General features: G+C 45.9%; 1 protein-coding gene and 11 non-coding genes across 12 annotated transcripts in view; all 12 read left to right on the forward strand.

The window, feature by feature from the left end:
* The first annotated feature begins 10571 nt into the window (after positions 1-10571).
* Positions 10572-24335, forward strand: part of LOC148509252 (uncharacterized) — a 29076-nt gene continuing 15312 nt past the window's right edge. The window contains exons 1-8 of the mRNA XM_088443443.1: positions 10572-10646; positions 14500-14534; positions 17912-17948; positions 20819-20896; positions 21348-21384; positions 22249-22317; positions 22952-22987; positions 24275-24309. Coding sequence (XP_088299569.1) covers positions 10572-10646; positions 14500-14534; positions 17912-17948; positions 20819-20896; positions 21348-21384; positions 22249-22317; positions 22952-22987; positions 24275-24309 — 402 coding nt within the window. The remainder of the gene's footprint in view (positions 10647-14499; positions 14535-17911; positions 17949-20818; positions 20897-21347; positions 21385-22248; positions 22318-22951; positions 22988-24274; positions 24310-24335) is intronic.
* LOC148509253 (small nucleolar RNA SNORD99) lies at positions 14013-14083 on the forward strand. The gene has a single exon (XR_015869482.1). It is a non-coding gene; the product is annotated as a small nucleolar RNA SNORD99 (small nucleolar RNA).
* On the forward strand, positions 14859-14929 carry LOC148509254 (small nucleolar RNA SNORD49). The gene has a single exon (XR_015869468.1). It is a non-coding gene; the product is annotated as a small nucleolar RNA SNORD49 (small nucleolar RNA).
* LOC148509255 (small nucleolar RNA SNORA16B/SNORA16A family) lies at positions 17031-17163 on the forward strand. The gene has a single exon (XR_015869465.1). It is a non-coding gene; the product is annotated as a small nucleolar RNA SNORA16B/SNORA16A family (small nucleolar RNA).
* Positions 17321-17460, forward strand: LOC148509256 (small nucleolar RNA SNORA16B/SNORA16A family). The gene has a single exon (XR_015869463.1). It is a non-coding gene; the product is annotated as a small nucleolar RNA SNORA16B/SNORA16A family (small nucleolar RNA).
* Positions 19246-19377, forward strand: LOC148509257 (small nucleolar RNA SNORA44). The gene has a single exon (XR_015869471.1). It is a non-coding gene; the product is annotated as a small nucleolar RNA SNORA44 (small nucleolar RNA).
* On the forward strand, positions 20380-20452 carry LOC148509258 (small nucleolar RNA SNORD99). Its single transcript, XR_015869481.1, has one exon. It is a non-coding gene; the product is annotated as a small nucleolar RNA SNORD99 (small nucleolar RNA).
* Positions 21200-21272, forward strand: LOC148509259 (small nucleolar RNA SNORD65). Its single transcript, XR_015869475.1, has one exon. It is a non-coding gene; the product is annotated as a small nucleolar RNA SNORD65 (small nucleolar RNA).
* LOC148509260 (small nucleolar RNA SNORD49) lies at positions 21483-21553 on the forward strand. Its single transcript, XR_015869469.1, has one exon. It is a non-coding gene; the product is annotated as a small nucleolar RNA SNORD49 (small nucleolar RNA).
* LOC148509261 (small nucleolar RNA SNORA16B/SNORA16A family) lies at positions 22045-22186 on the forward strand. The gene has a single exon (XR_015869462.1). It is a non-coding gene; the product is annotated as a small nucleolar RNA SNORA16B/SNORA16A family (small nucleolar RNA).
* LOC148509262 (small nucleolar RNA SNORA16B/SNORA16A family) lies at positions 22358-22497 on the forward strand. Its single transcript, XR_015869461.1, has one exon. It is a non-coding gene; the product is annotated as a small nucleolar RNA SNORA16B/SNORA16A family (small nucleolar RNA).
* LOC148509263 (small nucleolar RNA SNORD99) lies at positions 23849-23921 on the forward strand. The gene has a single exon (XR_015869473.1). It is a non-coding gene; the product is annotated as a small nucleolar RNA SNORD99 (small nucleolar RNA).

A 24335-nucleotide genomic window follows, 5' to 3' on the forward strand; every position in this document is an offset into this window, starting at 1 on the left:
TAGTCTGCAAACAAAAGTCCCAAGTCAGCTTAGCCCTGCTTCCGGCTGGTTAATGCTGGCTCCGGCCTGGTCTTTAGTTGGCTGACACAACTACACACACATAGTCTATCTCTATGCCTTCCCTGTATCCTCCAGGTTAGGTCTTGGCTTCCTCAGCCTGCAGCTTCACTGCCTTCTTGTCAGTCTGAGAGTTTGTGGTCCCCCCTTGCCTCCTGCAAGATTCGGACACATGCCTCCTGGCCTCCCAATGGCTCACTCAGCTTCACTGGGCTCTCTGACTGGTCTGCCCACACCTGAGCTCTCTCCACAAGGCAGCCCTTACACAACTTCCCAGACTCCTTTTCTTCTCTGTGTGGGCGGATCTTTCCTACCCCACACAGAATCTGCTGCTCACCAGTGCCACCTCTGGTGATACTGCCACAAAATATATGTATATATATATATATATAATATATATATATATATTTTACATAATTAAATTATTTTCCACTGCTGCAGGCAGATCTCATTCCACTCTCTGCATCCATTTTCTTCTCCTGGAGCAAATGGCGAAGTGATTGATTCATTGGCTTGAGTGCTGCAGGTGGCAAGTGACGTCACCGCTGATGCTGACACAGTAGGCTGGGGCAGCCTGACTGACCATGCCGGATACAGGGCGGACGCTGAGTGGGCCGGGGAGTAAGGAGACAGTGTGCAGCACTGCCAATGCACACATTCTCAGTCACTAACAGAGCGGTGGCCGAGGCTAGCTTTACAAGTGCCACGGCCGCTCTGCGGACTTCACACTTAAGGGCTCTACTTATCAAAATTATTTTAACTAAAATAATGTGAAAAAGTGTGTTTTCACAGCCTTTTCATATTATTTTAGCTTCACCTTAATTTATCAAATAGTGTTTGGAGGACAATTCACAAAATTATCCTCAAAACTATTCAATTCGCATTTTTTAAGTCAGCAGATGGCATTTACCATACTTGTTATGGGAAATTCAATCTGCTCAAATTTACCAATGTCAAATTGTAAAAAAGTAAGATACTCAGCTTTGCGATATCTTCGCCATCCTCAGTGCAGCACTTGCAATAAGCCTGCAGTTGCAGGCTGAGAAGAGGAACAGTACAGATTATATGATAGACCCCAGAGATCCTTTTAGCTCTGTCTCTCCCCCTCTCTCATGCTGTGGCCAAATGTATAACACAGGCAGAGAAGCAGAGCTTTGCCTGTACAAGGGGACGAGAGCAGTGTCCGTCTGTGGTATGTTTTCAGCCTCCCCCTCTCCTACAGTACACAGAAGAGTTGTGGAGACCAGACTGCAGTGTCTGTACTCCGTTCTGTGTTATCCTTTCATCCCCCTCCCTCCCCTGCTCTCCCCCTTTCCTGCCATGCAGTTAACACAGACAGGAGAAGAACTGTCAACTAGTGTGTTTACCTGATCCGTCCAGCCGGCGCATGCACACAACACAATCCCAGTCCCACTGCCTGTCATTATGGGCAGCGAAAGGTACCCTTCAGTAGCCAGCACCCATAGGCAACTGTTTAACCTGCCCAATGGTAGTGCCAGCCCTGCTCCTAAGCAAGAAGCCTGCACATATCAGTGAGATATGGGACGGGCTGCTTGTGTGTTATATCTGTTAAAGTAGGGTTACATTTTTAAAAAAGTGACGTAGGGTCCCCCCCCAAAAGCATAACCAGCCCCGGACTGCTCAGCCAGTCCTGGTTCCAAATAATACTTGGAACAAAACGAGTAGGGTTCCACCGTAATTTAGGGTGAAATAAAAATGCGTAGAGGTCCCCTATATTTAAAACCAGCACTGGACCCAAACTGACCAGGGTGTAATGCCACAGCCAGGAGACCCTATTACCGGTTCTCCATGGCCAAAGCATTCGCACCCCAAGCCAGGGAGGGGAGGTAGGTCCCCGCTCTTCCAAAACCCTGCGCTTGGTCTGAAGCCCGGGGATCCTCCCCGCACCCCTGAGCTGTGGGTACAGAGGTAATAATGTGTTAAATAGTTATAAACTATTGTATTCTGCCTATTTATGCCTGCCCTTTTGAACTTGTGGAACTACAAGTGCCAGCAGGCGGACTGCACCCGTACCTCCACTGTAAAATAAATAGTTAAAAAAAATACAGTACACACACCGTATACAGTAAAATTTTATTACACACCTACCTACCTCACTCATACTTACCTGTTGCCAGCTGGTCTGTCCCCTTGTCCCATGTAGAATCCGTTTGGATGTACCTGGAATAAAGATCTGATACTCACCTCCATCCTTGTGCTGGTCTCCGTAGCATCCAGGGGTCTTGGTAACATAACAAACCGAGTAACGGAACCCATATGGAAAAGTATTGGTATGTGTTGTCACACACACCAATACTTCGCGAATGACAGCTGCTGGGCCTCCTCGGGAAATCCCACAGCCCGTCAATCAGAGGCCGCTTTACATGTAGCGGCCGCTCATTGGCTGGGACCCACGTGTAACCAACCAATGAGCATCTGCTATATGTAATGAGCCAATGAGCCCCGGGCTTCAGACCAAGCCTGGGGTTTCGGGAGAGGGGGGACCACTTCTTGTGGGGTTCCCACCTCCTCTGAGATGCCCGGCTTGGCCTGACTGGCATGGGGTGCGAATGCTTTGGCCATGGAGAACCTGTAATAGGGTCTCCTGGCTGTGGCATTACACTCTGGTCGGTTTGGATCCGGTGCTGGTTTTAAATAGAGGGGGACCCCTACGCATTTTTTTCCCCTATATTTAAAACCAGCACTGGCCCTGCAGCCAGCTGCTGGTTCCTAAATTACGGTGGAACTCTACTCATTTTGTTCCCCGTTATTTTTGGAACCAGGACTGGCTGAGCAGTCCATGGCTGGTTATGCTTTTGGGGAGGGGACCCTACGTCATTTTTTTAAAAATATAAACACTTTAAATTAGGTATACATGCAGAAACATGCACAAATCACACTGATCTGTGAATGTTTCTGGCAAACTCGCAGCTCAGGAGGTGAAGTGTTTTAAACTTCAATTTCTCTGCAAATTTGCTACAATCTCACCCAAGATTGTAATCTCGATTCTTGGTAAATTTGTGAGTTGTATTTCTTACATGATTCCGAGTGCCCGATGGTGAGTTATTTCGAGTTTGCGATCTCACCCGAGTTTTACGAGTGAGATTAAAGAAATATCTCCCAAACTCACCAGAGTTTGTCTTTAGTAAATTTGCAAGATTAAAAACATGCCTAAACTCACCCGAGATTGTCATCTGGACCAAACTCGAATCTTAAACCCCTTCCACATATCCAACATAACCCGGGTTATTCGCAGGTTATTGCTGGATTTAAAAAGCACCAAAATGAATAACCCTGGTCGACCGACCTGGTCTTTCAACCCGGGTTAAAAGGAGGGTTAAACACGGGTCGGACCCAGGTTATTTGGCTCTTAAATGGTATAGACCCGGGATATTCGACCTTGGTCTGAGAAAATAGTGCTGATTGGCTTTTTCCAGTCAGCTGACCAGCCTGCACACAGAGCACATGTCTCTGTATTTACATTACTGTCCTGCACTGCGCACTTTGGGGAAAAAGCAGCTATTAATAAGCTATATACAGACAGCACAGTGTACTATACTGCACTTTACTTTCACTTCGGAGGAATCATGGCAAACTGGAGCGATGAAGTAGTAATGGAGTTGCTGTGGATCAGGCATGAGGAAGAAATATATTAACAGATAACTGCCACTGTCAAGGATGTGATAACTTATGGCAACATCAGCAAAATGTTGGCTGCATCTGGATTCATCAGGAGCCAACAGCAGGTCATCAATAAGCTGAAGTCACTGAAGAAGCAATTTCATAAGGTGAACGACCACAAAAGAAAATCGCAGTGGTGCTGCCCGCATGGACTGGAAGTTCTTTGAGCTGTGTGCCAATGCATTTGGCCATACTGCATTAAACAGACCTGTGACATAGGCATCTGCACTGCAAGCATTCCCCAGCCCCTCCTTTTCTTTACTGAAAACGTCATCATAATTGTGAGCCAATAAAATCCTTTAAAAATTACATCACACTGTTTTAACATGGGCAACCCGGGTTGAGTTAAAAGGCACCAAATCTGCAATAACCTGGGAATAACGGGCTATTAAGGCAATGTGAAAGGCCCTGACACGGGTTTGACCTGGGTCGGACCGAGTTCAAAACCCGGGTCCGACCCGTGTTTGCGATGTGAAAGGGGTATAAGTAAATTTACCCCTTAGTGTGTACCCAGCATTAGGAGCAGGTTGGCATATCTGCCGATCACCAACGGCTTTGACTGAGGGTTTGCATAGCTGGCTAGAAAATGTCAAGTTTGGAGAAGCACTATTCAAGGAAGAGGAATGTAGCCAAAAATGTACAATCTGCAAAGACCTGGAACACTGCAGGGGACAAACTTTGCCTTTAAAAGGGAGCTACCACAGCAACAACAGGACATTAACCACATGCTAATGGCCGTGTAAGATTGGCCTTGAGGCTACAGTTTATGTCAGTGTGGTACAAACGACCCCTGGAAGACTGTCCAAAGCAGGAATGGCCAAGTCCGGTTCTCAAGGACACCTAATGGTCCATGTTTTCCAGATAACCTGTGGATCTTTTACATTTGTCAGTTAATAATGAATACACTTGTGCACCAGCTAGCAGATCTGGAAAACATGAACAGTTAGGTGTCCTTGAGGACTGAACTTGGCCATCCCTGGTCCAATGCAAATACCCATCATTGACCTGCAGTATTGCCTTTGTCCTGAACTCTCTCCAGGTCTTGTGATCGGTGACCATCGAAACAGAGTGACAGAGACCTGGGCCCACTGATTTGCAGTCAGCCTGGTAGGAGAGTACCTTTCTGTCTCTAAATAAGATTCCTACCCTCAAAGTGGCTTAGAGACTGGTGAAGTGTTAACATTAAGTGCTGTATATTTATAGTGTGTCTAGTTAATTTTGAAATGTTCCTAATACTGTGTGGTGCTACCTTGATGTTAAAAAAAACAACTACTTATTTGCCGGTATGTAATTAAGATCCCAGCGGTCAGGATGCTGGTGCTCAGAATGCCGGAGACGGAATCCCGACACCAGTCTGAATCCCTGCGCCAGCATCCTGACCGCAGGCATCGCGACGGTAAGTATTGGGGTTGGGCACTAGGGGGAGGGTTAGGCTGCTGGGGGGGTTAAGTTTAGGCTGCATGGAGGGAGGGTTAGGGGAAGGGTCGGGATGCCTGGGTCAGGATTCTGACTGCCGGCATCCCATACCCAACCCTTATTTGCCATCCGATGCTTGCCTGGTTGATTCTGAACTATAGGTGGGTACTGGGCATTTACTCTAGAATGCAAACTCTCGCAAGAAGAGTCCACTCTGCTTTTGTGGTCTTGGTATGTAGTCATGTCGACAGTCAAAAGGTTGACACCATTATGTTGAATCTTGACAACCAACATGTCGACACCAGCAAAATGTCAACACATGAAATGTTGACAGCGAAAATGTCAACAACAGAAATTTCAGGGTTTATGGTTAAAATTAGCTGTCAACATTTTCAGTGTCAACATTCTGGACATGTCGAACTTGCTGACATTATGGTGTCTACATAATGACTGTTGATCAAATACAGCAAACCCTGTGGTCACTTTGTAGTTATGTAAATTGCAAGTTCTAATTATATAATAATATATATAAGTAATTTGTGATCTTGTCTTTGTAATGTTACTGTATGTTCCATTTCCAATGTATGGTGCTACAGCAGCCTTGTGGAGACATATAAACAAATGAACGAAGAGAGCCACCCTGTCCAATGACGTGATCTAATGTTGTGATTCAACTGAAACTGAGAAACCACGTTTGAAATGCTTGGCTCTAACAAAGTCTGGTCAGAGTGGAACTTAGGCAAGGAGACCAAGAAGACAAAGCTCCTAACTCTGAACCTCTCCTAGTTGAAGGCATAGCTAACTGGAAAGCAACCTTCTAGGTAACTAATGTAAACTCCACCGAATCCAACAGTTGCAAAGGAGGGTGCTGCAGAGCCATCAGCACCAGGCTGAGATCTCAATGATCTTTAGCCCAGATATAGAAGCTAAACATACATCTTTCCCTGTGAGAAGGTCTGCACGTTAGGCAAAAAAGTCAGATTCCTGTGAAACAATACAGAAAGGGCTATGAGGTGGAGCTAAGCTTTACATCCCCATCTATACCCTCATGCAGAACAGCAGCAAGCGGTCCAAGTATAAAGTGGAGGGAACCCCTTTCATAACAGGTAATAGAGCTTCCAAACACTGTGGCAATTCTTGCCTGAAACAGGTTTTGGTGCACTAAGCATGGTTCTAAACTTAACTGTCAGAAAAAACCCTAGTTGAAGGATCATTGCTTCAACAACTAAGGTGTTAAAACCACCCAAGATAAAATCTGGAGATCAACGGTGCACTGATTTTAAGCTGTATAAACACAGTACGATCTGTACCACAAACGACTCGAAAGATATCTTTCAAATATATCTTTCAAAGAGACCTTTGAAAGATATTTTTCAGTGAAGTAATCCTGCCACATCTCTGCACAGGCAACGTTGACAATATCGTGCAAGTTGACCTGCATGTACGGACGATCATAGATTATTGTTCATGCGGGATCGCGCATCGTTGGACGTTCACTGCATATAAATTAACAATATATCATTGAATTATATCGTTATCATACATATCGTTCATAGATATCGTACCGTGTGTATGCAGCTTAACAGAGCAAGTATTAGAGGCAAACTCCAAGGTGGGCCCTCAGCAATGCTAAAGATCGTTTGTTCAGCATAATGCTCCTGAAGCACCATAACATCTTCTGTCTTTACCTTCTTGAAGACCCATGGAAGCATCGCTACCAGAGTTAGTACATGCCAGATGGCGTGCTGAAAATCCTTTACTCCGTACTGCTGATAGGAATGAGAAAAACTACAGGTCTGAAATTCAGATACAGTACTGCTTTGACTCCTCAAGTGCAACCCCTCCACCCCCCAAAAAATGTAACTGCTAAAGGAGTTAAGTGATTCTGCTGTACAATGGGGATTGCCATCTCCTATTTTAGTTTGATAGGAAATATGTTACAATGAGAAGCATACAGTGTGAAACATAAAACCATCCTTCTACTGCACCGCTTCCATTGTATATGATAACCAGCGCTATTCAAATAATAAAAAATTAATAAAGTTGAGAAACGAATGTGTCAATATACCGGGGTATAAATAGAGCTCTTGAGTTTGGATGCATTATGCTTCTGATGAAGCTGGAGGGTTTTGATCCAGTGAAACGCGTTAAGCAGGCTTCACCATAAACACCTGTGAGGTTGACAAGTTATCTCAGATGCTTTTGGACTCTCCTTGGATGTTCTTTTGGACTTTTAAGCAAGCTTCCAACACAGACTTCGGACCAGCAACCAGTAGTGGACTACTATACAGCCCCAGGAATCTGCATAAGGATATGCTAAAGAGGACTGTTTCACCATAATCCATCAATTTGGTAATTATCGCTGTGTTCAGATATTCAGTCATTCTGGGAGCAAGTCCTATTACCATCTACCATGTAGGAGAGACATTTTTTTACCCACAGGATGTTTTGTTTTAAACAAATTTTTAAGCTCTTCCAATTTTAATAGGTTTAATAAATTATTGACACATATTGACACATTCGTTTCTCAACTTTATAAATGTTTTATTATTGAATAGCGCTGGTTATCATATACTATTCACCCTTATATATCTAGGCACAGACAATCCCTTACCGGCTGCTACGTAGTAGCGCACTGTACTACATATATACCCCTTCCATTGTGCCTACTTGTCCCACTTACCCTTCACTGAGCACTACCAGGCAAACATACCCCTACTTGAAATGTCTATGCCTACTGTGGATACACACCTCCGCCTGGTGCCCCCCCCCCCCCAACTGTGCATACATTGACTAGGTACACCTAATGACCATAGAAACCAACACAGTGGTGCGCTCCCTTAATAAAGGATCACTAGTGGATTCACAGCTGCTGACTTCCAGAGAACTGCCACAAGTCCTCTCAAAAAGACCAACAAGAAATATATATGTTTGCGCTTATGTCCACTAAAAAAAACAGAGCTGCTCATCTCAGTTTTTATTAATACCAAAAAATGTACACATTAAGATAGAGCTGCAGTTCCTAGATTTAAAACGGTATGCAGTCAGGAAGCCGGCGGACCTAATCCCGACTGCTTAATCCCGGCGATGGTTAAATTACAGGCGTCTAAATCTAGACACCTGTCATTTTACTGACGCCGGGAGACCGGCGCCCGGCATCCCAATCGAAGGTGGGTAGTTGGGAACAGGAGGTGGGTAGTTGGGAACAGGAGTAGGAGGTGGGTAGTTGGGAGATAGGAGTAGGAGTTGGGGAGCCGGTGACAGGAGGAGTTGGGGAGTCAGAGATTCTAAATGGAGGGCAGCTGTGAACAGGAGTAGCAGGCAGGGACAGGAGAAGGGGCTGGGTGCACTACCATGTATTAGATGTGGACGGGAGCCACATACAGTAGGAGGTGGAGGGAAGCTGGGAACAGGAGGAGTAGACAGGGACAGGAGAAGGGGCTGGGTACCACCGGGTATTAGAGGTGGAGAGGATCTGCAGACAGGAGGTGGATAGGTAGGCAAGGATAGAAGGAGATGGGTGCCACTGGGTATAAGAGGGGATAGGAGCCGCCAACAGAATGAGGTGGAGGGGAGCTACGGACAAGAGAAGTAAGCAGAGACAGGAGAAGGGGCTGGGTGCCACTAGGTATTAGAGGTGCAGGGGAAGCGAGGATTAGAAGCAGAAAGACAGGGACTGCTGGGGCCAGGCATGCTGCGGTACTTTACTTCCTCATTCACAGCAGGCGCCCGGCTGGCTAATCTGAAACTGACACTGAATGGCCATGGCCGCCCTGTCCTCAGAAAGCAGTCTATAAACCCAGGAATTTCCTGGGTCTCCTTCTGACCCTGGTACAGAGCAGGGTCGTGGACCCTGGACTTCAACCACGGTCATTTCTATTCAAATATAGCAAAAACCCAGGTCGATGTGTATTCACGGCAAACAACTTGTGTTTTTGCTGTATGTTGGAAAACGTTATAATAGCCTTCTATACGGACCTGCTAAAACCCCTTATCCACTAGCTCCAATACCCCGGGTTTTTGCACATGAACGCACAGCAATCTGGGTTATTGTGCTGTGTGAAAGGGCTGGATTGAAATAAGCCGGGTTGAGTGACCCGGCATTTCAGCACTGATCACGAGAAGGGTTGAACATGTGTTCAACCCTGCTCGTGATGCAGTGTGAACAGGTAACCCGGGTCCCATTCTCTGCAAAGGAAGAGCCGGCGCTTGGAAATGAGATCATCACCACGTGCCGGCTCATCGTGTGATGCCGTTTACGTCATGGACCCAGAATTAGTGCCGGGTTGGGCCACCTGTCTGACAGGGGTCTCAGCCGGGTCGCGCCCGTGTTGGGCACGTGAATATAATCCCAGCTGCGACCCAGCATTCTAGTGGCAAAAAAGTATAAATTATCAATTTTGCGTCTCCTCACTTTTTTATGCCCATCTCTCACATTGCATCTGTCAGTCAATTCACAAACCCCAGCTGCGAGTAACGTGAATAGGCATTTTTTATTATATTGGAGCCTTCTTGGGTGCACTCGCAAAACCAAACTCGCAATTTGCACCAAATTGGATTGACCCCCTTGAGTCCTTCCCCCCTTGCTAGGCAGAGTTTGCACCCTATCCCCTGGGCACATGCGATGTGTCCAGCCGGAGAGCCACCAGGTGCTAGCTGCATCTCTCATGGGGTCCCGCTGACACCAGCCAGCAGCCACACGGCACGGACTCTTGGTCTAATTCAGACCCGCTCGCAAGCGGGTCGATGGTGCCCTAATGTGCACGACGGAGGGAGCTCCGTCATGCGCATGCGCGAGACCCGCATAGCGACAGCCAAGCTATCGCTATGGGTCTCGCACCAAAGGGGGCGTGCTGTTGATGGTGACTGACAGCACGCCCCCTTTGGTGGGCATGCCGGGTGCGTTGCTGCCCAGACGCAGGCGTTCCCATGGGAACGCCTTCTGTCTGGAGCCGGCCCCACTGACATGTCAGTGGGAGTGATTTTGGCTCTGATAGAGCCAAAAGCACTCCTGGGCTTGCGGAAGCGAGACCCTACCGCAGGGTCTCGTCGCAAGCCCGATGGTCGCAATGGTCTTGACCATCGCGACCATCTTTTTGTCAGCTCGCATAAGCTGTATGCGAGCGCCGCTCCATTTTTAGTTAGGAGGGCCCTGATTCAGAGCGTCCGGCTCTGAATCAGGCCCAGTGTCTCCAGTGACCACACCCATCATGGGCGGCACGGACCGCACGCTTCATTACTGGCGCTCCCAGCCTCCGACGCTCCCGTCCAAGTCGACTGACTCCCGGGTAGCTCCGCCTCTGCCTGTGGCTCCGCCCAGCGCCTGACGTCAGTAAGGTCTTTCCGGCGAAGGGCAGCACGAGACAAGCATGCTTCCATCGCTGCCGCCGAGAAGTTAGAGTGCAGCCGGGGTAATGATGGATGAGAGCGGCCCCGAGTGTCCGCTGCCGGCCCTTTCTCGTCCTCTGATGGGCCGCAGAAAGAGGGCGAAGGTGAGTGTGAGATGGATGCCCTGGTTTTAGCATGCTACATGGCCACACTTCGCGTACAGCGCGGTGCTCAGCCCCGGACACCCCTGGCCGCATGTGTGCTCAGTGCGGTTGCAACTTGCTGTAACCTAGATCCATTCCCATCAGGCCGTCCTGCATCTGCCTTATGGCTAACGAGCCTGAAGAACTGACCGTCTCTGTCTTCTGTGGCTTGAGCCCTATTGCGGGGCCCGACTTTATGAGAGGGCCCTAGTTTTTAGTAGTAGCTATCTTAAAGCGGTTTGTAAGCCATTGTTTAACCTCTTTACTGTTGGCCTTTAGGGTTTATATTCCAATGGATTATGTTTTAATGTTATGTCTTTTTCATACTGCACTCCACTTGCACTCTGTTCAGTTTGTCCTTCTTTATATTTAAATAGGTTCATTAACACCCAGACTGCAGACTGGTCTCCTGCCACTATTGTTACATGGTATGGCCAGTCTGTAGAGTGCAACATCCCCTGGCTACCCACCAGGGGAGAGGGGCTGTACTAAATGGATGTTCACAGAAATTGTTCATTGTCTGCAGTTCACCTACAAAACCCTGGATGTCTTAGTAGTTGTTTTTTTTTTTTTTTACTTCATTGCTGTTTTTGCACACTAAAAAAGACATAGTATTGCAAATAAAAACAGTAAGTAAACCACCATCCATATCACTTATGGTGCATATACCTTTTAAATATGGGGTCTATTCATGGAGTAGTGGGAAGCTTTTCTCTTTTTTGGTGCTATTCAGAGTTGATTACTGTTTAGAAGTTGGTTACCTCTCAAGCGGCACCGCTCTGTGGATAAATTAGATTGTATCGCCCTAATTTAGTATGGTGAATGATTTCAGCTTTCCGTTCCTGTGCAGTGAACAGATGACACCCTCTCAGGATGGTGTAATTTGTGTTGCAGAGCAGTGAAGTTAAAAAATTCCCTGCTCTCTGCTTGGTGCTGGCTCTGCCCCCTTTAGCCCAGCGTCCTTAGCAGCAGGTCTGTCGTGACCTGCTGGTCTGACACATGCGCAGTGGGAAGCACAATGTCTGACTACCGATGTGTCTGTCTTCTCACTGCTTACGGGGATCGCAGAGAGGAAGACGCCGGACAGGTAACTGTACAGGAATGGCTGCAAAACGTCACAATGTAGTGTTCACTCTAGGTCCGGCGGCAGGCAGTGCGCCGGACCTAGAGCTAGGGAACTTCTGGCGCGTGTGACCAATAAGGGGCATGTCTTTATGACTTCCCCCTTTTCGTCACTCTTGGGGGTGTGCCCAGCACTTACGGACATGGCGGGCAGTCCCCAAGAGCATGTGCCTGGCATCCATTCACCTGCGGTGACTGCTACTCTGTCGTTTTCCCCACCCGCGGGACTCTGCAGGTGGAGGACAGAACCCGCAGGGTGCTTTCAGCCCTTCAGAAATAAGGCAGGATGCAGCGCCCCACTGAAACAGCCTAGCTGGACCGCTGCTATGTATTGCATCGATGTGATGCGATATAAAGTGATATTTTTCAGTAGCCAGTTTGTGCTCTACATGAATAGACCCCTATATATTATAAGAGTTCATAGAACATTGCTTATGGTGAAATATTACTGTAGTAATATTTATTGTAAATAAAATTTAATTTGTGAGATGATGATGGTGTTTTAACAATACTTTTGCACTCCTTTAGGCGAAGCCCATAGAGATGCATCTGACTGGGTGTGGTCTGGTGCTGTGTGTCACTAGGCCCTGCCCTTTCGTGGGGAATGGTGTGGATCGTTGTCTGACCAAGATGGGCTGTTGCTGATATGATTTGAGTTTTATATTGTGTCATATTGGCCCCAGCCCCTACCTTATTACAGAGCAGCATTTGGGGTAGAGCTGGGGGTGGAAGCTGAAGCACTTTGCACAAAGAGGGGGGTTAAGGGCAGGCAGCAATTTGGGCATTGCCTGGGGGCAGGCAGCAGTTGGGGTGGAGTCAGGCAGCGTTAGGGACTAACAGCACTGGGGGCAGGCAGCTGTTGAGGTACAGGGGAGTAATGGCATGGGGCAGGGAGGTAGCATTTGGGGCACTTATGAGCAAGGAGGCGGTTAAAGGCTGGGGTGGGAGGGGATACAAATAGCAGTTAGGGCAGTACTGAGGGCAAGGAGGGGGTTAGCCATGAGCTGTCTATAGCACCACATTACATATGACACTCTCAGCCCTGTAGTGTTCATTCTAGGGTCGGTGGCGGACCATGAAAATGGCACTCGTGCGCGCCTAAAAAGGGATGTATCCTTAAGACATGCCCCCTTTTCATCACTTTTGGGGGTGGGCACAGCACTTATGGATTTGCTGAGCTGCCCCCAAGCGCTCTCCTCACTGTATAGATTCTGTGCGCGTGGAATCTATTCACTGGCGGTGAGCGTGGCACTGCAACTCAACATTGTTTAACATAAAATATTACTTGGAGTCAACAGAATGGGTAATTACGGCAATCACTTGCAGATGTATGGGCCCCTTAACTCTCATAATGTAGCCATATAAATACAACACTTTGTAGTTCTGTAACTGTATTTAATCCATATTAAGTAGACCTAGACCAGTGGTTCCAAAACTGGGTGCCACAGGGCCCTTGCAGGGGAGCCTCGGGTTGGTGGTCCAGTAGCAAATAAAATGATTTTTAGTCTGTGTGATAGGCAAAACCAGTGCTAATGACTGCCAATCAAAATATGTTGACATAAAGAAGCACAACCCTGTTAACCACCATGTAACTGAACGTTAGGTTGACATATAAGCACAATTTTTAGTTTATTTTTTGCTGGACTTTTGGCCCAGGGGTGCTGTGAAAAAAATGTTGATACTCTAGGGCAGTGATTCCCAACGTCTGTCCTCAAGGCACACTAAGTCCTGGTTTTGGTGATAGCCATGCTAAAGCACAGATGGTTTAATCAAAATAACTGAGGTACTAATTAAGTTGCCTGTGCTCAAGTATGGCTATCCTTAAAACCTGGACTGTTGGTGTGCCTTGAGGACCGTGGTTGGGAACCCCTGCTCTAGGGTGCCATGATTCAAAATAGTTTGGGAAACACTGTCATAGGCTATAGTGACCACTTTAGTCCTTTTTAACCTGAGTTTCACAGGAGACCTCCATACAAAACTGAATTTGTTGCTGTTGATCTGCTTACATTGGATACAATTTGCCAGGTCCAGCAGGTTCTCCATGGCTAAAATGGTTCCACTCAGCAATGCTTGCTGGTAGCCAGTTTTAAAAAAAATGTGCTCGATTTTATATTTTCTAAATGCATGAGGGCCACCATCATGTTTTGTTCATTTTGATATTAGTTTACACACATGTACAGAGAAGCTCCTGACATGGGGAACCAGGCTGGTCAATGATGACTATATATTTGGAGACTGTTGGATGACTCCTAGCGGATATGGGACTGAGCCCAGCAAGCGCTGCCATCAATACAGTAGTCATCCACTTGCATTAAGGAGATCTATGAGCCCACACTTGGTCATGGGACAAATTACTTGTTAATCTTGAAGCTGACCAATCACTTGCACTGAGGCATTTATTCTAGGGGATCGTATGGATTTGTGCAATTGTGGCCTATTGTCTTCATGCAGTACTAGGTCTTGATGTATTAGATGTGGCCTTATGAAAATTATGATGTCCCTGGCTCCTAGCAAATGCTGTTTACCATTTTAGTTTCCAAAATGAATGCATCAATGTGGGTTGAACGGTTTGGCATTAAGTGTCCTCTAAGGGACTTAATCATGTAAGCATTAACTTTATACATGAGCTATTCATCCTGGCCGCCTACAGAGTACAGTGACTTTCTGACATAGCTGCCTTTACATCTTACAGGTGAACATCGGGAACACTTGTCGTCAGAAAGCAAGGTGAGTCTTGGGATAACCCATCTTCAATAGGTTATGTGGCATTAAATAAAGTCCATATAGTGAATAGATGGATATAATGTAACTATGGTCTTGTACTGCAAAGGCCCAGATACTGGCAAAAGTCTGTTATATCTCAGTGCTAGCGGCACACAATCTTGAAACTTATTTCCTAAAACTCTTCTCTTCTAGGCCAAGATTGATGTCCCTCAGTTGCAAGTCTATATGAGTAAGTCTAGTGCTTAGGCTAAGCACCCAAAGGACGTCTGCTTTGTGTAGCGAGTCTCTGCTTTGAGCAACTTAAGGTGTTCAGTATTTTCAGGACTGTACTATGATGAGAACCTGGAATAGGAAGTGCCGTCAGAAGCGATAACTGATGAGAACTTTCCACTCTGACTTGCAGTCTGATTATATTTTGAACATGCCAGAAAGTGTAAACAACTTTTATAAGGTCTAAAGGTGCCTATACACTTGGCAATGTTTTACACGATTTGCCCGATTTCGACAAATCGTGTAAAATATGCCCAAATCGTGAGTGTCCACTCAGGATGATGATGCGCGTCCCCGCAGGTTGTACATCGCATCTTCAGATCTGACGTGCTGTAGGGCATATCTGACAATCTGTCACTATGCACTGGAATAGTGAGGAGGCACGACACATTGGACAGTTTAACACCAAATCGTACATACGACTGCTGGGGACAGTTCAAGGGGAAATTGGACACTATGTTGGATCGTGAGCACATAGCCAAGTGTGTAGGCACCTTATGGACTTTTTATGTGTATTCTAAACCAAATGTGATCTGCAACTAATTAAGAGCAATTGTCATGATCACAAGCCATAGCTATACCTACCTGAATTTTCTTCTCAAGGGGGTTGAAGGAGTGTAATAATTCCATAAAGCCCATGACATTAGTACATTACATATTACCTTTAAGATATCAAAGGTTGTTCCTCCATCCAAAATGTTTGAACGACACCACAAGCCTATAAACAGTGAATAATCGCATTAGATGCAGAGCATTTGGAACTATTTGATATTTAACTGGATTTTCAAGTCTTGGAGTATAGTATGCCCTATGTAATTTGTAGTGCATTAGAGGAGGAAACCAATTTTGTTTAGCATGACACAAGTAATGTACTTTAAAGTTGGGTCTGAAAAAGTATCCTTCCATTTAGCTGAACCTGTATTAATTTTGGAAATATCTAATTTCCTGCTGGTATGGTCATAAAGTAAATAAGTAGGGTGTTACCACCTCACACCTCACCACAGTGGGGAACCTTTTTTTCTGTCAAGGGCCATTTTGATATATATAACATTCGTGGACCAGGTGCAGACCACGTACACCCCATGTGACGTCACATGGGGCGGGGTCAGAATCGCCAGTGATTACAGCAATGCCCAGAGCATCCTGGGGATGCTCCGGGGAGCTGTAAGGGCAGCGGTGTGACCGTCTGAATCGTCCTGAAGACTCTCCAGGTGGCACTGCTGCATAGATCCAGGCTGCCATTCTAGGCACCCTGCTAGCCAGATGAGGCTAGCGGAGAAAAGCTCAGAGGGCCAGACCAAATGATTCCACGGCCTTATAAGGCCCCCGGGCCTGAGGTTCCCTATTAGATTTGTCCTTGGGGCAAAAGAGGGATCATAATCTTGTAAAATAACTATGGATTTGAAAATAGGCAAAATTGGTATACCAAACCAAGGCCATGGAGACTCGGAAATACCATAGCTGAATCACTACATTGAAATCAGGATTAGAAAGTATTGGTAAAAATAGAGTGAAGAGTCCAAGCTCCTTGCTCTGCGCCAGGCAGAGCAAGGAGCGTTCAAAAGGAAAGTAGTTTTAATATCAAGAGCTAGATGATGTGGAGGTGTCTGTAGTAAACTGACCAAATTACAATCAGAGCTGAATGCTTGATCAAGGGCCAGATGTGCAAATTTATTGCTTCCTCCTATCCAGTCCAGAGCGTACCTATAACTGGTACCCAGAGTGTAGTCCTGAGCACATGGGAGATTAACCCCACCAAGATGTAATGGTGGTTGTAATTTAAACACAGAAATTCTTGGATGTTTACCAGCCCATATAAATCTAGTTAGTACTTCATCAATTTTAAACTTTTTGACAGCTTTTGAAAATTGCTAACACTGGCACATACTGTATAAAATGGCAATAAGCCCTGGGTGTGCTACTGGGATGAGGTATGGACTTTGGTATTATGATCGTGCTATATAACATATATATACTTTCGTTATTGTTTAGGTTTGTATTTTTTTCATTATGGTGGATGCAGTATCAATATGAAAAATGAAATGGAGGAACAACATAGTGTATTATCCTAGAGATACAATGTTGGTATAAACGTCGTCTCTGCACCTTATAAAATATGGACCTATGGTGCGGAGCTGGTGCTTGTGCCCGGTGACCTGGCAGTGCCTCTCCCACCAGTGCTCCAGGAACGTGACGAGGTAACTATCTGTCAGTGCTGCTGAGTGTGGCTAAGGCCCTGATCGAAGCCGGGTTAGAGGATTATCTGTAACTAGCTTGGTCAAACAGAGGCCGACATAGAGGCTTTCCCCTGACGGTAGCTGCTCTGTGCTGGTGCCCAGCAACATTGTGGGGAAATACAGCGCTGGAAGGGGGTTACCATTATCCATGTGTAACGTCCTGTGTCTCCTGCAGGTCTTCGTCCTCCTGTCTGCCGGCACTGCCTCCTCACCCCATTCATCCCACTGCCGTAAAGGTGAGTGGAGTGGTCGCTGTACCGTCCGTCCCGGAACCACCCCAAACACGGCTCTGATCCAAGCTATGATAGCGCTGCCTGGTCGCTGTTGTGGACAGTAGTGAGCCCAGAGTGATGCTTCCCTGACGGTCGCTGGTTAGGGTCAGTACTGTACCTGATCTGCAACAATACCAGGGAGCTACACCTGCGTCTAGGCCGGCGCGCTCTGCAGCTGATAGTCTGTGTCTTATATATATAATGTGTAGGCTCAGGCTGGACAGACACAGACCTATCTCCAGGGGACTGACAGCATGGCCTTTATAGCAGCCTCCTGTGTAACCATTGGCTACTGCTTACCCTGCTGGCAGTAATCAGATGCCAATCTGTTGTAGTAATGTTCCTTGCATGCCATCTGCTTTGTTGCTGTCACCGCTCCCAAATCCATGTGAATCTATATTTAAAACACACTTCCTGTGTAATTTACTCCCCGTAATATACCTGCTGCGTTACATGGCAGTATTAGCTTAGTATGGTGAGTAATGTATAAGTAACATGGCTGCTTGTACATAACTGGAGCAAAGGCTTTGAATTTATAGCTGTAACTTCTGTGATATTTTGTATTGTGTGGTGTCTTATTTAATTCTTCATTTTTCCTCAGGTTTTTTACATCAAACAAGCTTGTGGGCCTATCACAGGTAAATCATGGAGCTCCATTTAATTGTTCTAGCAGAACAGAATTGATGGACATAAAACACCTTTGGTACTGACTGACCAGGAAAATGCACCTTAATGTATGACACATAGTTATTGATGGTGTAAAAGCGATATGCTATGAGCAGATGACGGGGGCATTACCAGGATGTATGTAACTGGGGGGGGGGGGGGGGGTGTAATGTCTGTATTGGAGCTGGTATTTGTGCTACACAGAGGGAGACACTACTTAATCCTGCATCATTACATCCCACATTGGACCAAAATCCCCACTCTCACCAAGTCTGTCACTAATGCCCTCATGTCTGACTCTCCCCCTCTTCTGCCCTGACCCATTCTGACACCCCCAAGCCATGTGCACAAATTTATCAGGCATATTCTTACTGCAGCTAAATGTCATATTGCAGTCCCCTGGGACCTATAGGCCCTCCCTCCTACACCGCTGCTGTAATGGCATTTGGTCCACATATTGCATGGAAATCATTGCTTACCTGCTACATAATACATGGGGGGCACACCAAGTAGCCCCAAGTCCCGTTGCAGTGCGAGTAAGTGCAGCTGCATTTACGGTACCGCCGGACTCGCTGATTTGTGTTCGCAGCCCCATAGGGGCTGTTGATATCATACTTGTCTGTGCTCATTGCTGTACGGACCCCTTTCCCTATTCTTATTCCCATCCTGACCCTACACTCTTATTATGGCATTTGCTTCTGCTGCGCTTCATCTACTTGTTTTGAAAAACAAATCAATAAACTCTGATCCCAAAAATAAAAAGTAAAAAAACTTCTAAAATGCTTATGTAATTGTCACAGGATAAACTGTAATGCTGGGTACACACTAAATGATGCCAATCCTCCGGCGCAATTGGTCACATCAGGCAGCCAGTACACACTAGATGATCCGGTGCCCGAACACCCAATATGTCGGATCCTGCAGCATGGGGTAGTCGGCCGCATCGTCAGGTCGGGCTGCATGTAGGGTTGACCTGACATTGCAGCTGACTACTCCACGGGAGCGCGCACTGCATGTCGTAGTGGGTACACACACACTTGACTATTTCAACGATTTGTCGTTCCATTGTGTGGGAATCAGGTAAATCGTTCAATTAAACATGGTCTACTGTGTACGCACCTTCTGTATGTAACCTGTAATACTCCCTAGTACAATGTGCTGATGGGTAACTGAATAACAATTTAGTGACATGGGGTGTAACAAATGAGCTTGTATAATATGACAGCTGCTAGTGTAAGTACTGTAAACTTGGGTAGAAGTTTCTTATGAAAGCATGTAACCGAGGACTGCAGCTAGCTCCATAGCAGCAGGTTCTCCATTAGCATGCAAGAGAACCGGAGGGGCTTTGACAACTTGGGTTCTCTCTATTGTCCATAGTTGTCACTCAACCCTCCCACAGACAGTGTTTTCTTTGCTCACTGGGATTAAACCTTATGGGATTCTGCACTTCTAACAAGTTTCTGTTTCGCAGATCAAGTAATGTCCTAAAGGTTGGAGTCGCTCCTTTTATCAAAGGTAATGCATTAATTTACTCCCATGGTTCTATACGTAGCTTCCCCATCATATGGCCACTGGCTGTGCTCAGTGTAGGAGTGAACACATGTAGTAGCCCCCAAAAACTTTTTTTTTTTTAAACCTTGTGTAACTGCAGATGGGACATGAGGACGCAATTCTGTCCTGCTCCAGTGTAATTAGCGAACAGTATCACATCACAAACTGTATGCTCTTCTACTGGGAACTACAATAACCCATCTGACCAGAAGTCACCAATACTGCTGTAATATAAATGGACACTGCAGAAGGGAGGACACCGTTATAACTTGACTACAGTCCCTCCATAGCCTTGTATGCTGCTCACCTGTGTTCCTCTTCTGTAGTCTCTGTACTGTATCTGGAATAGTCCCCTGATGCGGCTTATTGTCAGCCAGGCAGTATGGAAGGTATATGCTTGGATACAATGCCTGCATCTAACAAGTGGTCCTTCTAACTCTCCACTTACCAAGCAGCCATATAAATACACAGCTATGTAGTTCTGTAACAGTCACATTATATACTCAATGCGTATTAAATGGTCATAGTGACCACTTTAGTGCATGTGGCTGAGCCATAAGGAGACCTCCATCCAGGCAGATTTGTGCGGTGGTGATGTGACATAGAGGCAGTATTCAGGCCACTGTATGTCCCATGTCTGGAAAAAAAAAAAACCTTTTACTTTTCTGGATGTATCTAATCTCTTGTCACTATGGCCTGTGACCAAGCATGAATTCAATGTCCATTTGAAAGATTTTTACTTTGTCAGTAAGTGTGCTCAATTCTATATATTCTGAATGCCTGAGGGCCTCATTCATTTCTGTATTGATTTACGCACTGCCCAGAGAAGCTCCTCCTGACACTGGGAACTAGGCTGGTCAATGATGACTCTATATAATTGGAGACTGTTGGATGACTCCTAGCGGATATGGGACTGAGCCCAGCAAGCGCTGCCACCGATACAGTAGTTTTAGACATCCACTCACATTAAGGAGACCTATGAGCCCACAGTTGCTCATGGGACAAATTACTTGTTAATCTTGAAGCTGACCAATCACTTGCACTGAAGCATTTATTCTGTGGGAGCGTATGGATTTGTGCAATTGTGGCCTATTGTCTTCATGCAGTACTAGGTCTTGGTGTGTTAGATGAGGCCTTATGAATATTGTGACGCTCCATTGCAAGTGCTGCTTACCTTTTTTTAGTGTTGAAAATTAATGTGTCAGTGTGTATTGAACAAGTTGGCTTTAAGGGACTTAATCATACAAGCATTAACTTCTATACATGAGCTTTTCATCCTGGTTACCTCCAGAAGTACAGTGACTTTCTGACGAAGCTGCCTTTACATCTTACAGGTGAACATCGGGAACACTTGTCCTCAGAAAGCAAGGTGAGTCTTGGATAACCCATCTTTAATAGGTTATGTGGCATTAAATAAAGTCCATGTGTAAGATGGATTTATTGTAACTATGGTATTGTACTAGATACAGGCCAAATGTAGTTATATCTCAGTGCAAGCAGTACACAATCTTGAAAAGGCTTTTGCTCAGCAAGAGTATTTCCATGTGTAATACAGAATGAGAAGGTCATATAATTGCGTTACTCTCTACAATAAGGGGATGCTGAGTTTAGGTTGTGTGTAGATGCTCCCTTTAAGGCTTGAACAATAGTATCTGCAGCGATACATGGAGGTAGATGATGAAGCAGAACCGAAAATAGCTGGAATTACCGGCAGAACTTTCTTGTTGAGAACAGGTCTTCTGACTGCTTCCATGTTTATCCTTGTGAGGTGTTCTACTTATATTTTTTAAGAAAACTGATTTATTTCTCTTCCCTTTTAGGCCACGATTGATGTCCCTCAGTTGCAAGTCTATATGAGTAAGTCTAGTGCTTGGGCTAAGCACACAAAGGACGTCTGCTTTGTGTAGCGAGTCTCTGCTTTGAGCAACTTAAGGTGTTCAGTATTTTCAGGACTGTACTATGATGAGAACCTGGAATAGGAAGTGCCGTCAGAAGCGATAACTGATGAGAACTTTCCACTCTGATTTGCAGTCTAATTTTTTTTTTTTTAACATGCCAGAACGTAAAAAGGGGAAAAAAACATTTGCTCAAGGTCTAAGGACCTTTTATGTGTATAATAAACCAAATGTGATCTGCAACTAATTAAGAGCAATTATGTTCACAAGCCTTCGCTATACCTGCCTGAATTTTGCATTTGGATTACTTGTGTGTACTTTAATTTGGTTGCCATTCTGAAAATCTTACACCTTTTTAAAAATCACTAAAATCATACTGTATGTATAAAATGGCAATAAGCCCTGGGTGCTACTGGGGATAGACGACATAAGTAAATAACTTTGTTACGTAATATCATATTGTCCAGTTTTTGCATTATTGCAGATGCAGTGTCAGGGAATAAAGAGGAATGACGGTGTATTATCCTGGCTGTGCTGGTGCCCGGTGACCTGGCAGTGCCTCTCCCACCAGTGTTCCAGGAACGTGATGAGGTAACTATCTGTCAGTGCTGCTGAGTGTGGATAAGGCCCTGATCGAAGCCGGGTTAGAGGATTATCTGTAACTAGCTTGGTCAAACAGAGGCCGACATAGAGGCTTTCCCCTGACGGTCGCTGCCCCGGCTGCTCTGTGCTGGTGCCCAGCAACATTGTGGGGAAATACAGCTCTTCCACACAGAGGGAGGTGCCTTTTTTTTTTTCTGTGTGTAACGTCCTGTGTTTCCTGCAGGTCTCCCTCCTGTAGGTCGGCCTCGCCCAGCGCTGCCATCTCAGCCCCCATCATCCTGCTGCAGTAAAGGTGAGTGGTCGCTGTAACCTCCTTCCCAGGTCACCCCAAACACGGCTCTGATCCAAGCTATGATAGCGCTGCCTGGTCGCTGTTGTGGACAGTAGTGAGCCCAGAGTGATGCTTCCCTGACGGTCGCTGGTTAGGGTCAGTACTGTACCTGATCTGCAACATTACTGGGGAGCTACACCCCCGCCTAGGCCGGCTCTCTGTTGTGCAGCTGATAGTCCATGTCTTATATATAATGTGTAGTCTCAGGTCTGTCACTGTGCAGCCTATCTCCAGGGACTGACAGCATGGCCTTTATAGCAGCCTCCTGTGTGACTGAGGTGTAACCATTGGCTACTGCTTACCCTGCTGGTGGTCATCTAATGCCATTCTGGTGTAATAATGCTACTTACATGCCATCTGCTTTGTTGCTGTCACAACTCCCAAATCCATGTGAATCTATGCTTCAAACATGTCCTGTGTAATTTACTAATCTACCTCTATACTGAGTTACATGGCAGTATTAGCTCACTATGGTGAGTAATGTAGAAGTAATATGGCTGCTTGTACATAAGTGGAGCAAAGGCTTTGAATATACACCAGTAACTTCTGTGATCTTTTGGATTATGTGGTTTATTATTTAATTCTTTTTCCTCAGGTCTTAACATCAAACAAGCTTGTGGGCCTATCACAGGTAAATCATGGAGCCACATTTAATTGTTCCAGCTCAGAACAGAATTGATGGACATGATAAAAAAACACTTGTGCTGCTGACTGCCCAGGAAAATGCACCTTAATGTACGACACATGCAGTTATTGATGGTGTAAAAGTGACATGCTATGTTGCTACATTTTGTACCCAGGCTTAATATTATAATGGCATGGGCGAGAGCAGATGGCAGGGGCATTACCAGGATGTATGTAACTGGGGGGAGGGGGGGGGGGGGTGTAAGGTCTGTATTGGAGCTGGTATTTGGGATACACAGAGGGAGACGCTACTTATCCTGTATCATTACACCTAGAAGGGAATGGTTACATGGCTGATTATAATTAGACATTAGAATGCTTATTGTATGTGGTGCTGTGTGATGACACGCCTGTATTTTCTCCAGTTTTTCTAACTTGTGTTGGCACCTGTGGTCAGTGGGCACCTTGCTGCACATCTGGTGGGTGTGTCCTATGCTGGTCCCATATTGGACCAAAATCCCCGCTCTCGCCAAGTCTGTCACTCATACCCTCATGTCTGACTCCCCCCTCTTCTGCCCTGACCCATTCTGACACCCCCGAGCCATGTGCACAAACTTATCAGGCATATTCTTACTGCAGCTAAATGTCAGATTGCGCTCACCTGGGACTTGTAGGCCGTCCCTCCTACACCGCTGCTGTAATAGCGTCTAGTCCACTTACTGCATGGAAACCATTGCTCCTCTACTACATTATACACTGTCTCCCTGGTCTGATCACTTTGAGGCTGAACGTCAGTTGAATACAACTTTGTCTACTTTTATACCAGTCTTTATACCAGCAGTGATTTCCCCTCCTCACTGGGACCCAGGCTGGTCAATGATGACTCTATATATTTGGAGACTGTTGGATGACTCCTAGCGGATATGGGACTGAGCCCAGCAAGTGCTGCCACCAATACAATAGTTTTTAGACATCCACTTGCATTAAGGAGACCTATGAGCTCACAGTTGCTCATGGGACAAATAACTTGTTAGTCTTGCACTGAAGCATTTATTCTGTGGGAGCGTATGGATAAGTGCAATTGTGGCCTGTTGTCTTAATGCAGCACTAGGTCTTTGTGTATTCGATGAGGTCTTAAGAATATTAATTATGATGTACCAGGCTCCTAGCAAGTGCTGCTTACCATTCTAGTTTCCAAAATGAATGTGCCAGGTGCGTTGAACAGGTTGCTATTATCTCTTTATCCTGGTTACCGCCAGAAGTACAGTGACATAGCTGCCTTTACATCTTACAGGTGAACATCGGGAACACTTGTCCTCTGAAGGCAAGGTGAGTTTTGGGATAACCCATCTTCA

The sequence above is a fragment of the Taudactylus pleione genome, unplaced genomic scaffold (assembly GCF_031769625.1).
Source record: "Taudactylus pleione unplaced genomic scaffold, aTauple2 ptg000329l, whole genome shotgun sequence".
Classification (NCBI taxonomy): domain Eukaryota; kingdom Metazoa; phylum Chordata; class Amphibia; order Anura; family Myobatrachidae; genus Taudactylus; species Taudactylus pleione.